This window comes from Sylvia atricapilla, chromosome 9, assembly GCF_009819655.1.
Source record: "Sylvia atricapilla isolate bSylAtr1 chromosome 9, bSylAtr1.pri, whole genome shotgun sequence".
Classification (NCBI taxonomy): domain Eukaryota; kingdom Metazoa; phylum Chordata; class Aves; order Passeriformes; family Sylviidae; genus Sylvia; species Sylvia atricapilla.
In genome coordinates this window covers 2,841,440-2,867,067 of record NC_089148.1, presented here as the reverse complement: position 1 = coordinate 2,867,067, position 25,628 = coordinate 2,841,440, and the positions used below count along the sequence as shown (strand labels likewise).

General features: G+C 41.2%; 1 protein-coding gene across 1 annotated transcript; it reads right to left on the bottom strand.

Moving 5' to 3' along the window:
* Positions 1-13,515: 13,515 nt before the first annotated feature.
* ATP6V1G3 (ATPase H+ transporting V1 subunit G3) lies at positions 13,516-24,867 on the bottom strand. Its single transcript, XM_066325542.1, has 3 exons — positions 24,600-24,867; positions 17,204-17,304; positions 13,516-14,008 (listed from the first exon to the last, which is right to left on the bottom strand). Exons 1-3 carry the CDS (start codon positions 24,679-24,681, stop codon positions 13,835-13,837), a joined length of 357 nt encoding a protein of 118 aa, XP_066181639.1. The 5' UTR covers positions 24,682-24,867; the 3' UTR covers positions 13,516-13,834.
* Between the last annotated feature and the right edge of the window lie 761 nt (positions 24,868-25,628).

Genomic DNA, 25,628 nt, shown 5'->3' with positions numbered 1-25,628 from the left:
CTCCTTCATTGACCTCAGTGTCCCATACTGTTTTCTTTAGGTGTCTTCACCCTTTCCTTTTTCCTGATTCAGGAAAGAATTGGTGTCTGTAGGTTCTTTTGCTTCAAGCTTGATCAATCAAAACAATTTTTATGGAGTTCTGCAGTGCTGAAAGGTTGATCTCATGCAGGCTCTCCATCGGGGAAATCACTCCCCACGCCTCTGTTGGTGATGTGGTCTCTGCCAGCACCCTGTGCCTTCTCTTCATGAGGGGAGCAGGAAAGAGAAAGAAAAGCTGCTGCTTATGCTGCTTTTGTCCTGTCAGCAGCTAAAAAGTGGCTAAGCAAAGAAAGTTCACTGTGAGCCATGCCAAGACAGCCACGGCCACGAGCGCTGCCCCAGCCGCGCTGGTTTTGGCCAGCAGTCACAAAGGGGCCGCCGCCAGTGCTGGCCACTGGGCCACTCCCAGCACAGGCCCCAGCCACATGGTTGCCCCCAGTATTGGGATGGCCCTGGTGGTGCTGCCATTAAAAAAAAGAACCTGTGGGTCCCCCAGAAGGGGCTGGGCCCCACTGCGGAGGGCCCCAGCGGGCTTCCCGGGAAGGGGCCGGTGCTGCAGCACAGCACAGCCTGGGCTGGCCCTGCCAGCTGTGGGGCACACCTGCTGGCACAACCAGCACCCAGTGACCTGTTCAAAGGTGGGAAACACGAGAGCTTTTCCCCAGCTTTGTTCATGTCCGAATGTGTTATCCACGGAGGTGTTTTCAGCTCTTTTGAGCGGTTTAACAGGGTGTCAATATTCAAACTAGCTGGCTGATTGGCTTTTTCAGGTCCAAAGGAAGCTGCCATGGTCCTTACAGGGAGCCACTTCTGCAGCTCGTGGACTCCCTCCCCAACTAAAAACCAAATTATGTTAAACCACAACAAGGAGTTATGCTTTTTAGAGAAAGAAAGAGTTAAAAAGAGTTGGATTCAAAGCAATTCTACTGTTGTTTTCCAGTCCAGTTTTCAGACTGGAAACTGGCTGAAAAGTGAGTGTGCAGCTGGACACAAGGTTGTATGGCCCATGATTTTTAGAAGAGTCACAAGCGATTTCGCAGGTTTTCCATCAGATTGTTGGCACAGACAGCAAGACTTCCATAGGGATTTGCTCCAGGTCTTCCCCTGTGCCTCTTGCAGGTGTCATGGGGAAGCCTGGAATATCTGAGCCTCGGGGATGATTTAATTCCTTGCTTCTGCCCTGTCATTTAATCTCCATTGTTCTGCCTTTTCCCTGTGAATATGGCTTCTGACAGTATGTTCGCTGCCTTCTCCGTCAAGATCACTTGTGCCTTGCTCTAGGGACAAATGACATAAAGCCCTTCTTGCTCAACAAGAGAGGCCCCTTGTGCTGCCATTACAGAGCTCTGACTGAATGCAAAACCCAAGCTGGTATTGCTCATACTTAATCAATTGTGTCACTGCCGAGGTATTGGTAATTCCTGAGTTGTGCCTGTTAGGCAGGCTGGGAAAGTAGCAAGGAATGGCCAGGAAGAAAAATCACTTGGCAACAACCAGACGTGCAGAGTCTGAAGTGGCAAAAATTTACAGCATCTGCTCCTTGGGCCTTAGACGAGATGACTGCATGCAATGCAAGGTAAGCTCATCTTTTTTACGGTTGAGCTGCTTTTCCTCTCTTAAATTTTAAATATAGGAGTTTTCACTTCTGTGCCATGGTTGAAACTGTTGATCGAATGCTCTCTTCTGTTGGGAGAATTTCTGGGTTTTGCATGGTAGGGCTATTGCTTCTCGGAGCAATACTTCTGTTACTGCACGTTTTAATTATTGCTCATTGAGAACAGGAGAAATGGAGCTTGAAGTCCACAGCATTAAAGCTATCCACAGACAACCTAACTGTGCCTGTTACTGTGCTTAGATGATGTCAGCAGCCGACCATTTACCTAACCCATAAATGTCACTGATGTGATTGGTGCCGCCGAAGAAGATTTGGGGAGAAATTCTTACACGCAGCAAAAGAAAGAAACCTTTAAGGAACAGATGGACAGGCAGGATTTTCACACTCACTGTTCATATGTAAGAGCATGGAGAAGCCCATATTTAAGGCAGCAGACTTCTGCTGGGGGTGAGCACATCTTGCTCGTCCCTTGGCGCCTGAGCCAAGGAACCACCTTCCCATGGCACGCCGTGCCCACAGCAAAGCCCTGTGGGCGTGAAGAGGTGCCAGGTGGGTGCCAGCTCCAGGCCTGCCAGGAGAGTTATCCTGCCAGCAGGGATGAGCATGGCTGGGCCAGGGGAAGGGCAGACACCCAGACACACCAAACTGCTCCTTTGCCTCTGCTGGAGCTGTGGGCTCATGCTGTGCTCCTTCAGGGATGTGGGGCGCTGGGGAAGGTCATGAAGAGGTTGCCTCTAGCAGCCTTTGAATTCATTCCAAGCAGAAGTTTTGCTGTTTGAGTGGAAGAAAAAAGCCTTGCAAACTCTTGTGCACCTCCTGCTGCCAGCTGTGGTTCGCTGGGTGGGCTCTGGCCCCCTGTGACTCTGTGCCCATGCTGCTCAACCTCTGCATCTGCAGCTCTGCCTGCAGCTTCTCCTCTCTTCAGCCCCCTGCGTGTTGCTGCTCCTGGGTCCCCCTGCCAGGCCAGGAGAGGTCTTCTCCTCCAGAAGTGCTGCTCAGAGCAAGGGGAGGTTAGAAGGAAAGTTGGCATTTTATTTATTCATTTGTGCTTGTCTAGATCGTTTCAGATTTGGGTTTGGGTTTGGTTTTTTTCCAGTCTCCCAGTCAGCCACGAGACAATGTAGGTCAGTGGCAGGGCAAGGCTGGGGACACTGTAGGTGTAGCTGCTCTTTGTGCACCAGGGTGGCACACAGCCTGTTCCACAGCCCGTTTTATTTTTGGAGGGGTGGCGTGAGGGGAAAGTTACACCCTCTGAATTTAATTCCTGATTTATGTATATCAAGTTTGGTGTATATTTTTTTCCTTTTACTCTTTTTCACTTTTTGGGGGGAATAGATTTATAACTTCTTTCTGGTCTCCATCCTCTTTGACGAGTTCATGGTGCCATCTGCTGATTAGAGATGGAATTAGCACTGAGTCCTGATCGGGGATAATTCTGCACTGCGTTTCAAAATAGAATTGAATTGTGATTAAATAACATTTTAAAACACAGAAATCACAAAATACGTGGACCTTTTTTTCCTCACCAGAAAAGCTCAGCACCTCTAATTTGCCTTGACTACTTTGGCATATATATTCCTGTCTCTGTAGGAGCTGGAATAAGATCAGTATCTCTGAAATGTCATTCCAAAAGTACAGTGGAGGCCAAAGGATTTCTCCTTGCCCCTGTGCTCGGAGCATTTGTATACTTCTGTCCCTGCTCTCCCCCTCAGATTGAAAAATAGCTTTAAAAAACATTTTTAGCTTTTTGGAAAATGGGAAGATAATGGAGGTTTTCCTTTTTTTAAAAAAAAAATAGCAGTATCAAAACACAGCAGATCAAAATGTATGCTTTGATATTTTTTTTTTTTCCTGAAGCAGACAAATTCTTTCCCCTTTTATCTGGAATCAACAATATTACACAATATGATCATGTGGGCAAATCTGCAACTTAAAAAATCCCAAACCACCAGTGGGTGGGGAAAATTGATCTCAAAATTGTCTTTATATACATAATTTCTAAATTTCAGATTTCCAAAAGCGCCAAACACCTTGACTGGGAAACAAATAAATAATTTTCTGGTTCTGCTGGTGGTACATGAACAGGGATGAGCTTTGCTCCTGTAGATCTCTCCTCCAGCTGCCTCATGCTATTATTGTCTTTTCTGAGCTGACTGCTCCTTCTCTCCCAAACTATCTATTTCTCCTGAAGCAGCCTGCTCTTCAGGAGTTTGTTTCCCATCCCCAGACAGATGCTCAGCATCACCAACCTAAGAACCTGGCAGTCAACCTGGAAAACAGGGTACAGAGCTGGAGTTAGAGATCCAGGACACCTCCATCCCCAGGTGGCTGTTGTCTTTTGACAGGCTCTCTAAGGAGAGTGAGCAATAGAAAATGGGGGAAATCAAGAGGAAACATCTTTAAAAAAATATAAGTACTTCACTGAATGCAGAAGAGCTGAGAGCCTTAATTGAGATAATTTTGGCTTTGCTTTTGAAATATCTGATTATTTTTTCCTTTAGAAGAAAAAACCCAAAATGTATTCAAAATAGCAAACATTTTCCACATAAGATTTTAAAGCACAGCTCCTTTTCTGTCCCTTTTCTGTAGGCACAGTGATCACCCATAATAGCTTGCTGGTGTTCCTAAGGTTAATAGATAAAATAGATAAGAGATAATAGTGCTCCATGTAGCGGTGCTTTAGGGAATTCTGTGAATATTGACGTAATTGGGGAAGTCTGTAATGGGGGATAGGGGGTCACTGAAGAGAAGTCAAGGTAAGATTAGAAAAGCTGAGCTGCAGATCTCGGGAATACTTGACAAAGGTCAGAACTAGAGGCCACTGGATCACTTTCTCTTGAAATACAGAGTCAAATAAAAAAAGGAGAGGGTAGATCTAGAGCAGCAGCCATTATTTCTGACATCTAATTATTGTATACATATTGTTATTTTAATAGGATTAGCCAGCAGTAATGGTAAAGCAGAAGTCCCTTCCCTTTATATACCTGAGAGATTAGTCTGCCTACCAGCAGTGCAGTGGCACACTTAGAGGACAGGCATAAAAGATGATGGATTGGTTAAGAAATAACTTTGATGGTTTCCTCCTTTCTTTGTACAATTAGGTTCAACTTTGAACAAGCTGTTAATGGCAGGTGGTGGTGAGCCAGCTACAAGTTAAGAGCTGGCTTGAATTATGCTATAAATGGACAGCCAGTATTTGCATGAAGAATGTTTGGAATTTGGAGGGTCATTATTTTTAATCCAGGTCAGACCTGTTAAATTAAAGTCTTTCAGTAAAAACAATGCAAATGGGAATTTTTTTATAATCCCACCCCAGGGATAAACACAAGGAATATTTTTTGCTTTCTACCCAGTGTAAGAGGGACGAATTAGAATTACCTATGGCTTCTCAGTTTAAAACGTTCCTCAGTCATTCTGTTGTATCAAAGCCTACACAAACTCTGTTGTTTCATAGTCATAATTTGTGTTTGGTATCTCCTGGGTACCACAGTCATGGACCAGGACTGCAGTGTGGGTGAGACATGAAACTGAGGTTGGAAGGGCAGATGGTTCCTGTCTTCAGGAGTTTGTAGCACAGTGTGGCAACAGATGAATAGAGAAGTCAGAAAACAAAGAAATTGAGATGCTCTTGGGTAGTAGCCTTGTAAAACAATTTTCTTTTAGGGTTGCCATGCTCTTTTGGTAGGATTACTAGGAGTGTAGAGTAGAAAAATGAAGCAATGTGGTGTGTATATATGATGAATTCGTGTTAGAGAAAGAGAAAGCATGAAGATAATTATTTGAAAAAGTAATTAGAAGACAATTCTAACTTTTGCTGGACGCATAAGTTAAGTGGAAATTAAGGAGGTTATGGTGGGAATAAATTAGGGTACACAATAGACATAAAGAAAAGCAGGTTGCATTTTATGTGAGAGAAAATGTTGGCCTGATGAAATTGAGAAGCCAGGAAAAGTTATGTGGGGCTTTATGTGGGGTTTACCTTGATGAGGAAGATGTGTTTAATTTCAGCAGAGATCCCGTGAAAGGCAGATGAAATCTGTATATAACATTATGGAGAGACGACTTCAAGTTTTCAGTCATGTCAGCAGTGTGATTTTTGTAAATAAACTCATTTGTATTAGAACAAATACACAAAAAATACAGAGTACCCCAACGGTGGTGGCAGCCCCAGCTGCGCACAGGAGCTGGATATTGCACATCCAGCAATTTCCTTAGGGCAGTAGCCTGAGGCTTTAAGTCAAGAACTGTACCTCCTATAAACCCATGCTGCTGGAGGGTGCTTCCTCTCGTTTATAGGTTCATGTCAAGAGTGCTCTTTCAATTCCCAGCTCTTCCATAGACACGCTGAAGTCTGAACACCAGGAGTAGCCTGTAAGGTCAGCCAATGCCTTGTATGTACCACTGATGCTCTTTTCTCCACGAACATTTGTAAGCACTGCAGTGCCAGTTTCTGGGCTGACTCCTGCCCTCGGCTGCTCTTGGTGCTCTGTATGCTCCAGTCTCACCTGAGCAGCTGAGGGGGAAACAGGGCACTGAAACACAAACTCAGACACCCTCGTTAGGCTACACACACCTTCACGCTGATCTTCACCTCACAGGGACCTGAATTTACAAGGCAAAGGAATAGTTAAAAGAATTGGAACCAGTTGCAGAGGGGTGAGAAAACAAAGAGGCTCATTAAACTTTATGTCCGCAAGTCAACTGTAAACTGCATAGTGCCATTTTTGTTAATGCTTTGAATTTTAATTGCATGCTGTCTTAATGAGGACACATTTAATCTTACCTTTTCCACGTGGTAATGGAGAATGAATCTCAAGTTTAATTTAAAAGCTGCACAAGATTTTGAGGAATGCTGGCATCCATGTTAGTGTGTAGGATACAAGTTAGCTCTCCATTTCAAGAAGAGGAAAGGTATTTTCGCTCTGAAGTACATCAGAGACTTTATTTTACTATGCCCAAAGTAATTAATAACATATTAGTATATATGACGACATTCAGTGTTTGCTGACAAGTCCACATGCTTCTGTGTAGAACATATTTTCTTCTGAATATGACATCTTTCTTAACCACCAAAGAGTATAAATATTGGTCTTAGTGCTTGAACGAGTCACATCTCAAACAAGTGAATCATTTCTAAACACCATGCTTTACTGTGGAATTACTGAATTTCTGTGCAGATCAAAGCTGTGACAAATTTTCATGTTTCACTGAACATGGCTGTATCCATTTGTTCTGTTCAAGCAGACTTGGTCCAGAGGGTATTGCAGCGTGTTTCACAATCAGTTCTCTTTATTACAGCTGTTCTCATGGAAAATAATAGAGCAGCACAGTTTTAAGCTTGAGCTGATTAAAAAACTTCATGGAAAATTCTCTCAGAAAGTACCAGTTTTCCTGAGAGGCGCTCCCACTTTGAAATTCCCTTTAGTTCTCCAGTGTACCCTGCAGCCTGTGTCATTAACAATGGGATATTTTGGGCAGCAGAGTGCCTGCACATAGACCTGGCACAAACTGTGACCATGCACTCATCGTTCTTGTGCCTTGTTAGGCTGGCAGCCCTCTCCATCATAAGGTATTTTTTTCTTACTGAATCTGGTTTCAGATAGGAGCAATAGCATCAGCAGAGCAGCAGACGTGCTGGGGCATTGTGGAACAGCACAGCACAGAAAGTGCCAGAGACAGATGCAGAGCTCACAGATTTCCACAAAACTGTGTTGATTGCTACCCTGTTGGTGTCATCTGACTTCCAGTGATTCCCAGCAGCTGACAATCAAGTCTTTGGTGGTGGTCTTCTCACAATAGTTCTACATAATCAAAAGCCTGGAAGGAATATTTCCAGGTCCAAAATCCTTTATGGTGAATTGATTAAGTGGAAACTGGTGAATCAGGCTTGAACTTGACACAAAAAAGCAGAAAAGTAGGTTTTGTTTATTTTTCTGAGGTAGGTAAGTAATTACGTTCAGAAAGAGAAACTGAATAAAAAATAAAAATTACTTGTTGAATACGAAGGATACATATGGGTCATATATATTTGCTCATATATATAAATGTATGTGTCGAAATTGTAGAAGTTAGTAGGAATTGGAAATGGGTGTATTTATGGAAATGAGTGAGGATTTTGCAGACTCTTCACCTTGGAGTAAATTATTGTCTTAATGTCACTTTTGTGGGTGACTCCAAAGGATGTGGAAGAAAAACAGTTTAGAAACAAGAGAAAAGTGCTGAATGCTAATTTGCTTACTCCAGAGCTGAATGGAAAAGGCATTAGGGAAAATATTCTGAATGGATTTGGCAGCCTGTGCCATAAGAAACATTACCCATAGCACATACAGACAGAGCAGTTAAGCGTTAATAGGAAACAATACTTGGGTTTTTTCCTTGAAGCTCATCTTAGTATATATGTTGTTAAGAAATGTTAATCTATTATAAGACACAATTATTTTGTTTAATAAAGTCTTTGCTGCTGCTAACAGCTGGGAAACCACGAGTAAGAGGTAGAACATATCCTCCTGCCGCTTGGGGAGCCAGGTTTTTGGAAAGTCAAGTCTGTGTGTTCATGAACTGGTAGAACAGCAGTGTTGGTGTGACGCGCAGGGCAGGCACCCCTGGAGAAAAGACGTGGATCAGAATTCATGGCAGGAGCAATTCTGAGCACCCACGTGCCCTGGCAGTCTGTCCTTGCTGCTACATCTCACTTCTGCACTCCGAGCTGCCTCCACTTTATTCCATTTAAAACACAGGTATGAATCATCCCACTGCCAGCAATGGGATTGCTCATTTCCTGTGAGTAAGTCTGCGTGGAAACGAGACTGACACAAAATGCTAGATTTATTTGCCACAGACACATGGTTAGATTATATTTATGTTATATATCTGTTTTTATCTCTCTGTCTCTTTTCTACAATAAGTCAGTGCCACAGGATTGTTAAATATTTACGTGAACTATATAGAGAAGGTTATACAAATTAGGTTATATTGACATTGATGATCTCTTTTATATTAACGTTTATGCTCTTTGGTTTGTTACAGGTGCATTTTAAATACTGTGTTTCTTAAAGCAAGGTCTATTTAATAGCAAATTTTGAGGTAATTTTTCTGGCATATTTTGTGGGAAGCTTGTTTTTGGAACACAGCTCTACTCAAAAATCCTGTATTTCCAAAAGTGTTACGGAAATTTGGTAGCATATTGGAGTCTGATGACCCTGGAAATAAATCAGAACGAGGGCCAGAGGAACTTCCAGGAATCACCCAGGGTCAGGTAGTTCAGTTGTGGCATATCTTTCATAAAACCATGAGGAATCTCAGTAAGTTAATAAGCTTGCAACTCATCAGATTTTCCACATGCCGTCATGTAGTGCAAATGCAATAGAATGTATTAATAGTACTCCAATGTAACATTTTCCAAGTGTTTTGTAGTAATACTGGTTGGGCCATGTACTTCTAACAAGCCTTAATGTTCCTCGGGGAAGACTCAGAGTATGAAGTGCCTTATAGCACCATAAAATGCGGAATAATCAAATCTGTGAAGAACAGGCCACAGTGAAGCTGACAGGAATATATGATGCTCGTGTATTGGGGAACAGGCATTCCCTCTATTGCAATGAGCAGCTGGAGGAAATTATTTTGAAGAATATGCATTGTATACATGAAGCAGAACATAATTTTACATAATGCTCAAGTTTCTGACTTAATCAACATGAGGCTATGAGGAGCTTCTGGAAGAGAAAAGACCTGGAACTGATGCTGTCACCTCCAAATATTTTCCTGGTACCCTTTCCTCCCCTTATGTTTGTTTTCAATAGCACCTGGCTCTGCAGTGAGTTGTTGGACAGTCAGGGCCATGTTCTTTGCCTCAGAGCATGAAGAGGGTGATGAGATGCCACGTGGCATCATGGTACCATGATAGGTACCACTGGATACCACTCCTGGGTACCATTCCCATGAGTTAGTCTTTTGGTGAAGACATCCTAGAGTGCGAGCCTGACTTGTGGCTGAGGCTGAAGAAGAATTGTGTCTTGACAACATTTGATTAGTCGGCATGCTGTTATTTTGAGAAAAACCCAAATCCATAGTTGAAAGATACATCCAGTTAAGAGAAGTTCCAGTTGAACATAATGTATTTCCATTTATGGACCACAGGTGCAAGGTTCATTCTTTCTTTTGTAAGAACTGTTCCTGTACACGTCTTCAGTTGATGGCAGCATTACCTGCCTGTCAGCATTGCTAGCAGCCAGTGCCACTGCAAATGATGGAAGGTATAGCTTTAATAGCCTAACAATGTCTTTACATTTCAGCCCCAGACTCAGTCTGATGTCTGACCCTGCCCAAATTTGCACCAAAAGTCTGACACTGTCCCCTGCTGCAGGGATGCTCAATACATCCTCACACATAGATGTCTTTCCTGCTTTGTCTGCAGTTGAGGATGCTTCTGGGCAAGGCTGTGTGTGAAAGTATGGATCTGCAGGTTCCCATCTCCTGTGACTGTATGTCATGGCAGTCTGTTGTTACCTGCCCTGTGGTGGCTCCTGAGTTCTGCAACAGCAGAGCATCCTGTCCCAATTTACAAGGAAACATTCCTCACAGCCCTGGAGCTACAAAGTCTTTTAAGTCAGGGACTGAAATATTTTGTTCTGTTAAAACTTCATACACATGCACTTATACCCTACATATGATGACTTACAAGAACAACTTATGTTTTACAGATTGTATGAACTTCCAAGTATATTTTAATATGGAAAAATTTCAGTTAATATCATAATCCATGTAATGGATTAACATCTGGTACTGATTTCCCAAACCTTGCCTTCCAAACTCTCCAGAAATTAATGAGAAAGTCACTAGACAGCTTCAACACAGAGCATAGCATTAATTCTTCTTCATGTCTGTTTCATTTTACTTTACTTAGACTTGAAAAATATTCTGTCCTACTGGCATGAGTTTAGAGATCTTCCCTCATCACCCATGAATGGGAACCACGTAACTACATCCTCATATATTATAACTCAAAGGAGAATTTTGAGAGAGAACAGCCAGAGAAATTCAGCCCAATCCATGTTGAGTTGTATAAAAGAGTTCTTATAGTTTCCACTGGTATGACCTTTTCCACTAGTTGAGATACTTTAATCAGCGGATTTAGAATTTATTGATTAATACAGGTCTTCATTTCTGGACAGAAAGAGCACTGTTAACCCCTGTCTTGTAAGCCAGTGAAGAATTGGGCCAAGCTAAGAAACTCAAGTTTGTTATTCCAGTCCTAATAAAGTCACACTGTGGGAGTTTTGCAGTTGATTCCAATGGTAATTATGAAACAAAAGAGAAATATTCATATGTGTGCTATCTATATGTGGCTTTTTATTTCTTAAAAGCTCTTTGGTTGTGACATGTGACATGTTGCCATTTTATTTGGCAACTGCATTGCTGCCTATTAGGTAATGAAGTGTCAGGGCACTGTGAGGACTGGGGGCTCCTGTGGGTCTGGGAATATGCCCAGGAGATCAAAGGGCATTTGTAATCATCCCTGGTAGGTGACCCCTAATCCAGAGTAACCATTTTTAACTTTTTTAATGGATTAAAAAAAAAAAAAAAGAAATGAACCATCCTTCTTTGTTTTCTTTTGCATGGAACTGTCATTTGCCATTCTCATGAGTATGTAACTGCCACATACATATTTTGTGTGCTTAAAAACTCAGCATGCGCTTTCTTGGCACCCCAGTATTCCACTGCTGCAGCTGGTAATTTATGATCTTAATTTAATATAATCTTGACAAATTATATTAAAGTCTAATTTGACCCTTACCTTTGTAAATATAAAAGTGATGGTACGACTAAATTTTTTTATGTCCAGAAGTAGTACTGGATGTAAAAGAGAGTAAATGCTCAGAGTGCTAAAAGCTCTCAGATTTATCAGAGATCAAAGACCTAATCTTATAAAATTCATTCCTTTTTCATGAGCAGTAGCCACAAACTGGCCAAAGTTCAAGAACATAATCACGTTCTAAAAAGTTTCATAACCCAATAGTCAGTGTGTACCACAGGTATGCAGGTGATAACAATGATACAGGCAAGTCATGGCTGTGACTGCAGGGCAGAGGATATTTAAATAAGAGATGTGTGCGTGGCCATTAGGACCAGAAGGGTACAGACAGCCTTAAAAGCTTTACAAGAGAAGCAGCTGGTGAGAGAAGAAAGATTTTGTCAAGAATGAGGAAGAGAAGAATTGCCCTAAAAAGAAGCAGGGTAACAAGGAAGACAAACCTTTACTCCATGTAACTTGGGTTGCTGCCTCCTGAGAAGACGCTGCTTGATTTTGCTGCCTGCCAGGCTGTGGCAATTTTGCTGTAACCCTGGGGGGAAGGTGGGGGTGTTTTATCCCATGCAGCTGGCAATGGATGCCCCATTGCTTTAGTTCTGCAGCTGAACCTGCAACATTTCTGTACTTTTAGAAGTGATAGCTGGAGGCAAGGGTGCTGAGGTAGCCCAGAGGGAAAGCAGAGCAGTCCTGAGCACTGCAGTGAGACCCTGCAAGGTGTTAGTGTCTACGCTGGTGACTTTTTAGGCTCACAGAAGATTTGTGCTTCACAGCTGAGCACGGCACTGGGGCTGCAGCCATGAACCAAGCTGGAGGCATGTGCCCCTGGGCTGTGAGGCAGCCCTGACTGCCCCAAGCTGTGCAGGAAGGTGCCTGCATTGAGTCCTGCACATAGGCTGGGACAGCAGTGCCTTCATCCTGTCAGTAAATCAAAACCTACCACACATTGATTCAAAACGCTCCTAAAATAAATGAGTCTTTCAGCTGGTGTCAATAGGATTTCTAGTTTCTTTCCCATTCCTCAGCATCTTTGGGTCCCCAGAGAATATAATCAAGCACAGGAGACTGTAACAATCAGGGCTTGGAGATTATGTAGCATCCAGGCACAGCCTTGAGGAGTCATGTTTGCTGACATTAGGTTGACTACAGCTTTACGGTCATTTTACACATGACAGCACGTCAACTGTGTAAACCTTGCTGGAACAGGAGATTGCCTGTGACTAGCTGCTGTGAAATTGAAATGATTTGTCTGTGTCTACATGGACTGAAAATCATGGCTATTGTTTGCTAGTCACTGCAGTTTCTCAAGCTTCTTTTCTAATTTGGTGTAATTTTGTAGTGGAGACAAGGCATTAAAGGAGCTCATAGTGCAGGTGTGTGTCAGATCCCCACTTCATCAGTGCCTGCCATCAGCCTCCCATCAGCCTGAATGGGCTTCACCTTGAGAGCACAGATCATATTGTATTTTCCTAACTTCAGTAGAATTTATTCCAAGGGAAATCTGTGCTATTGCAGTGGGAAGTATTACCCAAGGTCGCTTAGGGTAACAGAAACGAGCTGTAGCTGATAGCTGATGCTATTGTGAACAACCTGCGGATTCAGGTACCATTTAGCATAACTGGTGTAGAGTTGGATCTCTTGGGTTCCTGTGCTTTCAGGGGAACTGTATAGAAAATAATAGATGGGCTAGCCTGCCCCTTGCACTATAGTAATTTCATAAATAATGATTATGCCCATTCTCATTTTTTAGACTTAGCAAAGCTATATGAAGTTTGTGGTGTAGTTAAATATTAGGGAAATACTTTAAGTATGGCTTTTAAGTATAATTTTGTACAGGTTAACTGTATTTTGCTTTAAACTATCATAGAAAAATTGAAAATGCTTTGACCTATTATTTTTGACCAATAACAAATGTTCCTCTAAGGTCCATAACCTCACCGCTCCATGTGTCAGAAGGAAAACAAAAATGTTCCATTTTTGCTTTTTGTGATATTCTATTTCATGTGACTTGAAGTACAGTAAAGATTGGGATAAGCAGATTTTATGCAACATAACATCCAAGTACAGAACATTTTATAAGACAAAAGGAACAAAGACTCCCACTGAAAACCTGCTGGTGTCAAATAATCATTTATTCTGCTGTTGTTGACTTGCCCCTGTCTAAATGACAGGGGCTTAGCTACAAGAAACAATATTCCAACAAATGCTTGTGAAACCCTGTATAATTCCTGTCACATCAAAAGCCTGTATGGAATTGTGTGCATTTGGCTTCAGTGCTCTTTTTTTCTCACACATACAGAAACAATGCATGAGGAAGTATTTATGCTTATCAAGGAAGAAGGCTACTTTTTACAAACACAGCACATCAGTGAATCCTAAACTTCAGGTCTGAAGTTTGGGTGAATTTCAGGGCTGATCTCATATATGGTGCTCAGGAGCTTTTTCATCATGTTCTCCATATTCCTGTGGTAGCTGCTCGTAAGGTTTCGGATGGCTTCTGTTGTTTGCTCTTCTATTTTGGCAGAGAGGTTGCCTTGGGAGCCCATTACCTGAAAAGCAGAAGACTTCTGAGCAAAATGAGAGGTTATATATGACCACGTTTATTGTACTTCATCATGTAGCACAAGCATAACACAAACACGTCACAGTGCTTCCAAACAGTGAGAGTTTGATCTGGGTTCAACTGTGTGCATAGAAGCAGGATTAAAGGCAACTCTCATATGCTCATTAGCAATGGCAATCTCCCTATGAAGTGAAAGTTTCCCAGCTCGCTATGGGAAAAACATTGTGTATGTTTTGTCTTTTATATGGCTCATTTTAATTTGTTTTCTATTTTAGTGACTAGTCAGCTAAGTTCTATCACCGTGTGCCTTCGTTTGGCCTCACTGAGAATGCCTGTGAGTGCAGCTAAGGACCAAACATGGAAAAGCCTTCCTGAAAATGCATAATTACAGTTTCAGAGTACTTCAAATGTCTTCAGCAGTTAGTGATGTATAACCCTCAACAGGCCTCAGACAAGGTCTTTTAATGTTACATTTTCTTATCTGGCGAAATACCAGACATCTCCTGGCACAGTTAATATCAGGACATTCGCTTAGAATTTAATTGACTCTAGACTCACTGAACATTTTAGCAAGGTTATGTTATAAACAGATGCACATGTTCCAAATCTGTGACTTCGCTCCCTCCTCCCCCACTTCCCCAACATCCCTTGAATTCTTCCCTTATGGAAAAGTCCTTCAGATACCAGCACAAAAATTGGTTTCCAGCTAAAGAATTCCATGTGGAGAGAAGAAGACATTTCTGCATGCTGGCAGAATAAGAAAGGAATAAGTAACATATTGTTCTTGTTCCTGCCACGGTTCTCTGGGGTGGACTAGCAGGTGGAGCTAACCTGTGATATATTAGTGGGGTGCTTAGAGCATGACCAGAAACAAGGGAGGGGTCATTAACTCGATTTTCTGTGTGGTTTCAGCCCAAGTTAATCCTTAAAAGAAGGGAAAGCATCTTTTGGATAAGCCACCTTCCCTGTTCCATTTATCAGTACCTGGCAACGTAGCAAAACATTTGTCTATAATCCAGATGTAAACCATTTGTCAGTTTGGAAGAAATGTAGGTTGTAGATGTAATAATAAGTGTTGGGAAAAGATTAGCGTTTTCTTTAATAATTATTTTAGGACATTTTATTTTAACTTTTAGACAAGTTGCAAGGGTTGTGTGTGGAAAAGGTTGCACTGCTTAGACCAGATTTATGGAACTGAATTTTTCCACTGGGGAAAGTAACTCTCTAGAGATCCCAGATGATTGCATGTTATCCAGCTACTAAATACTTTTGAAAACACTCAAGAAAAGTATTATAATTTTAAGAAGAGCCTCTGCAGACCTGCTTTCTCAGCTCATGCTAATATTGTAATTTGAGATAGCAAATTCTTACTCTTCTATGTGTTTTTCCCTCTCTTTTCCTGCTTCTGAATTTGAGGACCCTTTTCTTGCAGAATGCAAGCACAACTCTGCTTAGTTTATGATTTCTACTGACCTTGAAGCTCTGTCTCTTATTTTTCCCATACAAGTTTTATGCTAGTGTAATTTCAAAGCTGCTGAAATATTACACTGGCTCCAAAGCCACAAAATTCAGAACTAGGCTGCACATCTCAGAGTTAGATGAGACACCAAGTGAAAACCCTATGAACTCTAGAAAAATTGGTTTGAGATCCAGGCAAAAAATTTTTCATGTTTTGAAAAAAGATATTGCATATTGCCATTCTAACCTCATTCATTATTTTTCTGTTGCTGTAGCTAATTCTGGATGGATGTGAAGCATCTCATACTATAAAAAAATTTGTTCCTCTTTGTATACAAGTGGCACAAAGTAAGTGGAAAAACAGCATTAAAGGGGACTGTGACAGAGAATTAAAAATACTTGTGTCCAAATACCCGAGAAAGTAAATTGAACTGGGCATCAGAGCTCCCTCTGCACTGGCTTTGACTGCCTCCCAGACACAGGTTAATACTGATGGCATCTGTCTGGGTAGATGAATGTTCGACACAATGGGGTCAGGGAATGTGGAGGAGGACTGCAATGATCTTGTACAACATGCTGTCACTCGAGGAGCAATATGTGCTACGTCCTGCTTCTGCGAAACGTTCAGTCGACAAACAGTGGCCGTTCCCTGAAGCTTAAATTTGGTTGTGATGAAAAAATTGAGTTCACAACAAAGCAGCATCTTTACTCTTCTGCTATTGAGACCTAGAACAAGAATCTGGCTTGACTGAAAAGGTGAACAAATTTTAGAGGTGTTTTTACTTTGTTTTGTTGTCAATAAGCAACTGAAATTGTATATTTGAGATATTTCTACCTGGCCTGCCTGTGTGACAGTGTGTCTGGGGTTTGGCAGGGTATGACAGAGAGAGACTTTGTGTGTACAGATGTTCCTAAGGCTTGTGATCCTTGCTGGAAAGTGTTTTATGTGAAGTGTGGCTGAAGTGACAGGTTTGTAAAACAGATTTTGTTTGACTTTGTTGGCTTGCTTTTTTTGTCTGTGTGTGTCCGTTTTTGCACAAGTACTTTCTCTGCCTTTGAATGATGCAAGCTGGGGGAAAAACAAGACCAAAAATTTAGGCGGAAGGTCACTTGGTAAAAAGAGAATGGTTTGTGAATTTCATGGAAATACTAGCGAAAAATGCAAGATGCCATAAATGTATAAAACTTTATTCAGATATGAAAATATCAAGTCAGACCACTTTTAATATAGAAACAGTGCAAAACTCCAAAGCTTTGGTGATTTCAGTTGATGAAGGATGCGGTCATATATATGTAATGAAAAGAGACAGCTGAAGTGGAACAGAAATGGAAAGAAACATTTTGAACTTTTGTTTTTACTGACACATCCAACTTACTGAATCCTCCAGTTTCAGGACAGGAACTAGGTCTGCCTGTGGTTAGACAAAAAGGACCCAAAAGTATTATTCTTAAGAGACATATGTCTTCAAAGCATTAAGCATGAACCAAATATGGAGTCTGGACCATTTTAGTGGTGAATGTCCACAATTTCTTCAACAAATGCATTCAAAGCCTGTGAAAAAGTCCAAATGAAGCCTAGAGGTACTGTAGATGACAGCCCTGTGTTTAATCAGTGTGACCACACTGGTTTGAAGGAGTCTTCATGTAATGATCTTCGAAACAATTTGGTTCACCATTGAGCAGTTTGGTATGACAAAAGCACATACATGGGTTTCTTACTTACATTTGTTTCCTTGTTTCTAAATTCCTTCTCCCTCTGTAGTCTGTAATGGTCTATCTCAGCTGTGGCTTCTTCCTTGGCCTGTTTCAGTCTTTTACCCTTTCCTAGAGGGAGAAGAAAGAAGCATTTATTTCATACCATCCCTGTAGCCCCAAAGATCAATCTCTCCAAATCAGAGATATTTTAGCTGGCATAGTAGAACATTGACTTTGCTGAAAGTCTTGTCCATTGGATTTATTTGCACCAGAATGGTCAGAAAAGACAAAGTGATTTACTTAGAATACTTTTTGACTGCTAGCCAGTCATGCAAATACCCCTCTTCTGAGACCAATGTCCTGTGCACAAGCACACATCAAGGGAAGAGCTTCTTGCTTTGCTGACAACAAAGTACACGCCTTCCCTCAACACAAATTCATTTTTTTCCAGTCACAGCTTGGTGATTAAATAAATATCTATCTTTTCTTCATCAGCAATAGTAGCAGCCAGATAACAGATTTTAGTTGTCACGGATGGGAAAAGACGTTATTCTGTAAGATTCCCTGTATTGATCGGTTGCCAGAATGCCTTCATCCCACACCAACTGGATTCTGCTTAGAGCTGGCAGATATCCAAAATAATGCAAGATGTCTTAACCACTACCAAGCTGAGTTGCAACTTTCAGGCTTTCTCCTTTTGTCCCTCACCCTTTCCTACTAACCTTTGTTAAATGCAGAGGTGGGTGATTAAGAGAAAGAAGTCAGTGGTATTCTTTGCCAGTGCACAGAAATCATGAAAGGGATTAAATTTTTTTTTAAACAAGAAGGTGACCTGTAAGGAGACATTCTAGGATATAGTGGAAGCTAGAGCCTTCCTCCTCACCAGTCTTGCTTACATATCTAATTTTGTTTGCTGTGAGTAGTTATTTTGTTTTGGGTAAAACAGTATGGGCTTGTCAAATCAAGAGCACATAAGTCATTGCAGGACTGGGCGTAAGGTACTTCCTGGGTCTAGCAGGGTTGTCATGTAAAGAGTAAACGGCTTGATTGAAATGTGATGTTTAAATTTTTACATGAAGGAGCTGAAGAGCACGTCATAAAACCCCAATGGGCTTCTCTGTCATTTATGAAGTTGATAAAGTTGCTGGATCTCTGCAGGATTCTGCTATACTTCCTTGTGAGGAAAAAGTAATTTTCTAACTGTAAACCTCTTGTATGGAATGTTAATATGTTAAACTTGAGACACCTGGGCCGATGCTGATTTTTGGGGTCTCCTTCTGCTGTACACATAGAATTATAGAAAGAGAGGGAATAAGCTTGCTCCCTTTTCTTAACAGGAGAAATATCTTCAGTGGCTGAAAAGCTGATTAGTTGGTTAAATTAGAATGTTACAAGAATGAGAGAGTGGCAGCCTAGGCAACTGAAAGAGCCATCCTGATCTCATGTGGCACATTGATTTATTTACTTACTGTAACAACCTATTTAACACCACCACTGAGCAATAAGCGCTTTTAATTTTTTTTTTTTTTTAATTTTTAGGCTTTTAATTCAAGCACAGAAGACAAAAGATACCTTTTCTTCTTTCCTGAAATCCTAGGAAACATTGTCTGCCTAAGCTAGGAAGATGAGCATAAATATTTCTGACATTTCTCCAAGCTGTTACACTGGTTTGGTTACACCTGAGCTGGGCTTCTGAAGCTTGATCAGGTGTGTCATGTAGCAACTTGCTTCCACTGAGGATGGCATAATGAGGAAGCTGAAGCATGGGAGGAAGACTGTTTGTTCTAATACATCAAGGATTCAGCAAAAGCCTGGGTAAAATACCCAATTCAGCAGGAAATTACTTCTCCAGTTGATGGCTCCTTCCAAAATAATTACCTGCAGATGGGTGAGTAGAAGCAGAGAGATGCATGAAATGGGAATTACTTTTTAAGTCTTGATTCCTGAACTGTTGGCTTTTGTGGAACCTTATGTGTCCTGTTTACTGGGTTTTTACAGGAGGGAGCAGCCTACCAAGGCACTAGATAGCTTTATTGACTCCCAGTCCATCAGCGCAGGGCTCTCTTATGAGGGAAATTATATTTCTCAGAGTCCTTCTCCCATTGAGCTACTGTATGTACAAAGGGGAGAGAGGCTGTTTAAAACCTAGTGGGCATTTTTCCAGAGTTTGTATTTGTTTGAGAAAGACTGATTTCCCCCAGCTTCTGCCACTCACTGTATGAAGTGTTGGGACCAGGACAAGTGAACTGACAGATCTGTGTAAGAGTCTGACATAAATCTGGACAACAAATTTTGGAACCAGGTTTAGGTCTGTATTTTGAAGTTTCCCTTATTCTCCTCTCCAAATTTGGAGCTGATCAGCCTTTTGTAGGGTTTCCACTCTGTAGGAGTGGAGCTGGGGGGTGATTCTCTGGAGCTGGCAGTCGGGGGGGGAGTGACTACGATGAAGCTTTGCCAATTTCACCAGCTGAGAAACTGGATCTCTATAGCAAATTAAATTATTTCAAAATCAGTGGGATTTTAATTTCAAATTCCATCTGGGGGGCCATCTGTAGTAAATATGTTGCATATTTGGCCACCAGATAGATAAATATATCCGTTTAAGATGCACAAAATGGAAAGAGATTAACTATAAAACAACAGTTCAGTTGCCTCTGACAATGTAGACGGTGAACCAAAGAGCATATATATATATATATATATCTACATACGTGTCAGGTCTTGGCAGTGCTCTGGAGTAAGCACAATACACAGGGTGCCACTGTAGGGTGGCAGCCATTTCATTTTTCCATGATGCCTTTAGGATTGGCACAGCAGGAACCTGCTGCTTCCTATTTAATTAAGTGGAAAAGCTGTGAGTAAATTACTGCTAGTTCAACAACGTTGTGGACAGAATCGGCAACTGCCAACATATGTGATGGTGCATATGCTGCACCTGATTAAGTTAAGCAGAAAGTAGAGCTTAACCTGCTGTTCCACTAGAGACAAACCAAAATTAATTAATTGGTCTGTTGTTAACCACTTGTCTGCTACCCTCGTTGTGCAATACAGGACTGCCTTTTCAAAGCCTTACTGATCTCCTGGGTTGGGCTCTCTGCAGGGCACAGCCAAGCTGAAATCAACCCTTACACACTGAAGGCTGGCAGAGCACTGAAATTCAGCCAATATCATGCAAAAAGAGAGCAAGAAGTGCAGGAGGACAGGCAAACCAGCCTGGCCCTGTGACATTTCCTCAGATTCACAGAGGTGACATACAGAAAGCCTCAAGTTTGAAGAGATTTTTGCCACAAAGGTCAAGCTGTGGTGGCCAAGCTTGAAGGTCCTCTTCATCCTTGAAGATGGGGAACAACAAAGCAGCTGTGCTACGCCTGGTTTCCTTGCCCACAGCCTAGAAATGTTAAGATCATGTTAAATTGGTCAAATTTTAAAAAACTTGCTGTGACCAGTCAGCACTGTACAGGATTTTCTGGCCTAACACGGGAAAGTGTTATTAGCATGGAGAAAGGCTGTATTCTTCTTTCTACGTATTTCTCTGGTGTCAATCAAACACCTTGCTCTGGTTAGATCCACAAGAACTGGTGTCCTTTAGGTTGTTGGAGATTTTTAGCTCTTACAAGAAAGACAGTAGGAGGCAAAAATGTTACATTCTAATTTGTTCAAACACTAAGTTATCTTACTTTCCAAAAAACTGCAATGCTAAAATTGGAGTTTTGTTTTCAAACACATCATCTAGGCTTCTAGCTGAATTTCTGCATAGAAACCAAGTCATTTGAAGAAGTTGCCAAAAATTAATCATATTTCCTTAAAATAGAACCATTTCAGTTGCCTTTGCTAACATGTCTGAAAAATGGGATGTAGGGATGAGCATTCTGGGAAAACTATTTTGTACTTTTAATAAAATAGAGTCGAGGCAGCTGAGCATGATGTATAGCTTTCTCAGTAGATAAAATATGTATTGGATATTTTCCAAGAGAGTGCCATGGATATAATTCTGTTTACAATATCTTATTTTGATTAGCATTTGGTTTAAATCTGATTTTCTATAATTTTTCATCTGAGTTTTCTTTTTATTAGGCATGAGTAATTCAAGGGAAATTGTAAAAATCCATAGGAGAAGAGGTTTTGCTAAGCCCAGTGTTCACAACACATTTGCTTCCCTTGTTTTACCCAAAAGGATTTTCAGGAATTGATGTCCTGGCACTGATTGTGTTCAGTTATTTCTGGGATCCAAACTGTGCTTAAAGTAAAAATGATAGATTGAGCAGCACCATGTTCAAAAGGCCAAAGGATTGCAGACTGGTTTGGCTTGTGTTTAATTAATTTAATAATATTAGCCTTGCACCTGTTAATTTAATTAGTTATTTAAAATATTAATAATTTTTCAGGTATAATGATATCAGCTAATGATATCAAGCCAGGAAAAAGGGTGTTGAGCAAGAAGTAAGAAAAAGCACGTATAGAGGAGCTTTAGCACTGTGTTTTTTACTTTGTTTTGTGTATATCAATATAATTTTATTTGCTAATTTTTTTCAGCTATTTCAAGTGGCTTTTGCTTTACCAACAACTGCACATATGTCAGCAAAACCTAGGCCCATTAACTGTTTATATACAATATTATGTGTGTTCACACTACATTTTGATTGGTTATGCGGGTATCAACTGTAAACACTGAAGGCTTTGCCTCAGGGTAGTTTTGCTAGTCACATTTCCTTGCAAATGCCTTTTCCTGGTGTGTGCAATGAAAAGCTGCCAGCTGATGTCCCGGTGTCGGCACAGTAGCCCGGCCCATCGGTGATGCGGTGTTGTGCAGTGCCTGCGTGGGGTGACAAAGGAGGTCACAGGGCTGCGGCAGCCGTGGCACGGCTGGAAGGGTTCCGTGCTTTCCCTGGCAGCCCGGACCTGCAGTGAGCAGCAGCTGCTGATCCCAACTGGTGCCGGGTGGATCTGAGCTGGCCTTTCTGGGGTGAAGCAGTGCCTCCTTCCTTGTTCCACCCTTGTTCCACCCAGCTGTGTGTGTACAGCCAGGTCAGCCAGCTGCACTGCACAGATCTGCTGCATTTCATGTATTTCCCTTTAGTTTAGCTTTTATGCTCAGAGACAAACTCTGCAATCCTTTGTTTTGATCTAACTGGAGAATCAACGTAGGGAAGAGACTGCTGAAGAAATCTGTTTAGAATAGCCAGATTCGCCTCTAAAATAATCCCTTTTTGTCCTTGTCCCACAGTATTTAAATTATGCCAGCACAGTTACCTAGGGTGGTGTAGAGACCGTGATATGAAAAATACTTAAATTAGGAACAACACGGAAATTCTTAATTTTGTTTTGTAGCTTCGCTGCAAACTCATTGCAATGTTAAATATAACAGTTGTCCAGGTATAATTATCCAGGGTGGATTTATTTAAACTGTTTGCCTTTGGTCTGCTAATTTTGGAAATTCTTGAGGTTTTTCATGGAATCACACTGAACTGCTGAGGCTGGAAGGAGTCTATAGGATATACTCCTTGATGGAAGCAAGAGCAGCTTGACTGGGGCCATATCCAGTGGGTTTTGAATGTCTCTGAGAATGGAGGTTCCCCAGCCTCTGGGAAGTCTGTTCCTCTCTCATGGTCACTGAGCTGTTTTCTTATGTTTAAACTTGTGTATTGAAATTTTAATTTTCCTTAATAATTTTTATAAATGCAAGAAAATTGTGGTCTTAAAAGTAATATAAAAGAAACGCACAGTGATGATATATTTTTACTCTAAATAATTTTACTGATAGAAAAATTCTTAATAGCTGTTTTTCTGTACTTGGTTAATAATTTCTAGTGTGTTAGTGTTGAGGTAAACACTGGTAGTGGTTTAATTCAAGTTTCTGACTCAGAGGGGTCTGAAGATACTTTATCTGTAAGAAATCCTGTTCTTTTCACAAGCACTCCAAGTAAGGCTGAGTGATGACAAGGGAGTGTGTCTTTTGCAGAGTGGTATAAACACATCCATAACTATGTCTGGATTCTGCAACACATTCATCTTTGGTCATCACTTTTATATTATAATGATTCTTTTCATTTTTAGAGCTCCTTAATTAATGAACCTTCCTTTTTAATGGACTGTTATAAAAAAAGCTGAAGTGATTCTTCTGGTTTTAAAAACAAACACAAATGAAATTAAAGCAAGAAAAACAACCCCCAACCCCATAAGTAAAGTGTAATTCACTTCAAGCTATGATAGTTAAAGGCCTGACTCTGCAGTCTATGTCCAGGCCAAACTCCTTCTCCCTCCACTGAGGCTGTGCCTTTCCAGGTCGTGTGCTCTCTTGCCTTGAGGGAGCAGTGTATTTCCTGTGCTCTACATGAGAAAGGAAAAAATATCCCTCCCAGAGCTCCTAGTTTGGCTGTATAAGAGATCAAAACACTACTTAACTGTCCCTTGCTTTTAGGTTTCTGCCTGAGAGAGTTCTGTTTTATGAATGTGGGAGGATTTGTTTTAATCTCTATTGTGTCTGCAAGGCACAGGCAGTGGCTGGATGCTTAGGGAGGGACTTGCCTTTCTACTTATTTTTGTGTGCTGCTGTACAAATTGACACATCACACTAAAAATTAATCAACACACAACAACACTGATTCACTTGTACAAGGGATGTGGAAACGACACAAATTATTCTGTTTAGCTTCCATTCCTCCCTGGAAAACAAAGTATATTCCTTTAATCATGCTCTTGCTCCACATGACGTCATTGTCATGCATTTTCTTTGCATTCTGCTGCTGGCTTCTAAAGCAAAATCACTCCAGAAAACAATATTAATGTTTCAGGGCTAGTGCAGATCAATGACTCGTGGTTGTACCTGCACTCAGGAGAATAATTACTTGTTCCATGTAATAAAACTTCTGTGAATGATCTATTACAGTACTGAAAGTGCTTATGGTTTTAATGTGATGTGATTACTATCAGGGTGCTTAAGTCTCCCCTTAGTTTTAATATTTTTTGAAGCCCAGCTTCAGTTAGGAGAAAAATTACTGGATTTTGGAAGTAAAGAGGAACACTGAAAAATTTGAGCAAGACCTATAAAGAAAAATAAAGATTTTGGAGTCTGGTCCTCCAGAGCTGGCAGCCAAAGGCATGTAGGATTTTAATTGAAATAGCAAGGCAGTAATGACATTATCAGCATTGAGATAAAAGAAGAACAAATGCAGCTGACAGGATGAGTATTAAAAAGAAAATATTTTTTAATGTACATGGCACATGTACATATGTACACGTACACACAAGCACATACGATTTTAAGCAAACTCTGAATGTTCAGGTTTGAGTAAATACCTGGCTGCAGTCAAGGCACAGCACTAGTGTATGTATACAGACGAAATAATCTTTTTCTGTGTGTGAGCTACTGTAATTTTGAAGGGCTTGCACTTGAGAAGTATAGTAAATCCAGGCCAGCTACTTACTTTTTTTGGCCTCCTCCAGTTTGTCCTTGGCACGTTTTTCTGCCTGCAGAAGCTGCTGGATTCCCTGAGACTGGCTGGTCATGCTGGTTGGTGAGGCTGGTGAACTTCTGTGGAGACTGGAGCTCAGAGGGAGTTTTATACAGCTGCCAGGCTCTTCCTTGTGTTTTTTTGTTCTGTGTGTTATTGCAACAAGCTTCCAGATTGTACCAACCCAGCTGGCTGTGCCTGGATTGCTGCTGGGTGCACAGGCCTGGGAGTGCAGTCAGAAAAACGCAGCAGCAAGGCTGAAAGGAATGTCCTCCTCTCCTCAGGGTCACAGAGAACTTGAAGTGTCTGATTAACATACTGTGGGGAAAAAGAGCACAGTATGGATTTTATTTTAATAGGGATTTCTTTCTCTTTTAGGCTCTTATTTCTGAAGCAGAATGCAGTTAATCTTGTCAAGGAACTGAGGGGAAAAATTTTTCTTGGCATATCCTTTTAGTAAAGGAAATTCCTTCCTTCCCCTCAAAGTGAAGAGTTAGGCTCAGTCAACAATTAATTTTGGTTGAACACTAAGCACTGCTTGCAGGCTTCTGTTTAATGTTACTTCTTAACACTACTTATTGGGATTTTCACTTTGTAAATTTTTCAATAGGAATTAATTCATTGAGGACTCAAGTTAAAAAAGCATGTAGTGATTGAGGTATGCTGCCTTGTAATCTGCCATGATGCAGGTGAGCGGAGATGAGATGGAGTGAGAAACTGTGGGGTTAGCTCTAAGATCCAGACTCTTGGAAGGTATGAATGGTGGCCTAGGTTTTACTTCCAAGTCATAATGCACACAACAGTCAAATGAACGCCTGAGCATGGCTGTAAATGCACATCCCATTCCCTACAGAAGGAGAGTGGTTTGTGAGCTGCTGCATGAATAAGCAGCATGTTCATATTCTGAATCCTCATTTAAAAACCAAAAAAACCCCACTTGTTACAGGTACTTCAGCCATTGCACAGGAGAGGGACATATCACACTGCATAACTATAACAGAT

Bases quoted from the DNA above. Each gene is read 5' to 3' on its own strand.
- ATP6V1G3 (XM_066325542.1), bottom strand. From the start codon at position 24,681: ATGACCAGCCAGTCTCAGGGAATCCAGCAGCTTCTGCAGGCAGAAAAA. The intron at 17,305-24,599 runs GTAAGTAGCTGG...TTCTCCCTCTAG, and splicing joins ACTGGAGGAGGCCAAAAAAA to GAAAGGGTAAAAGACTGAAA. The intron at 14,009-17,203 runs GTAAGTAAGAAA...TCTGCTTTTCAG, and splicing joins TTAGAAACAAGGAAACAAAT to GTAATGGGCTCCCAAGGCAA.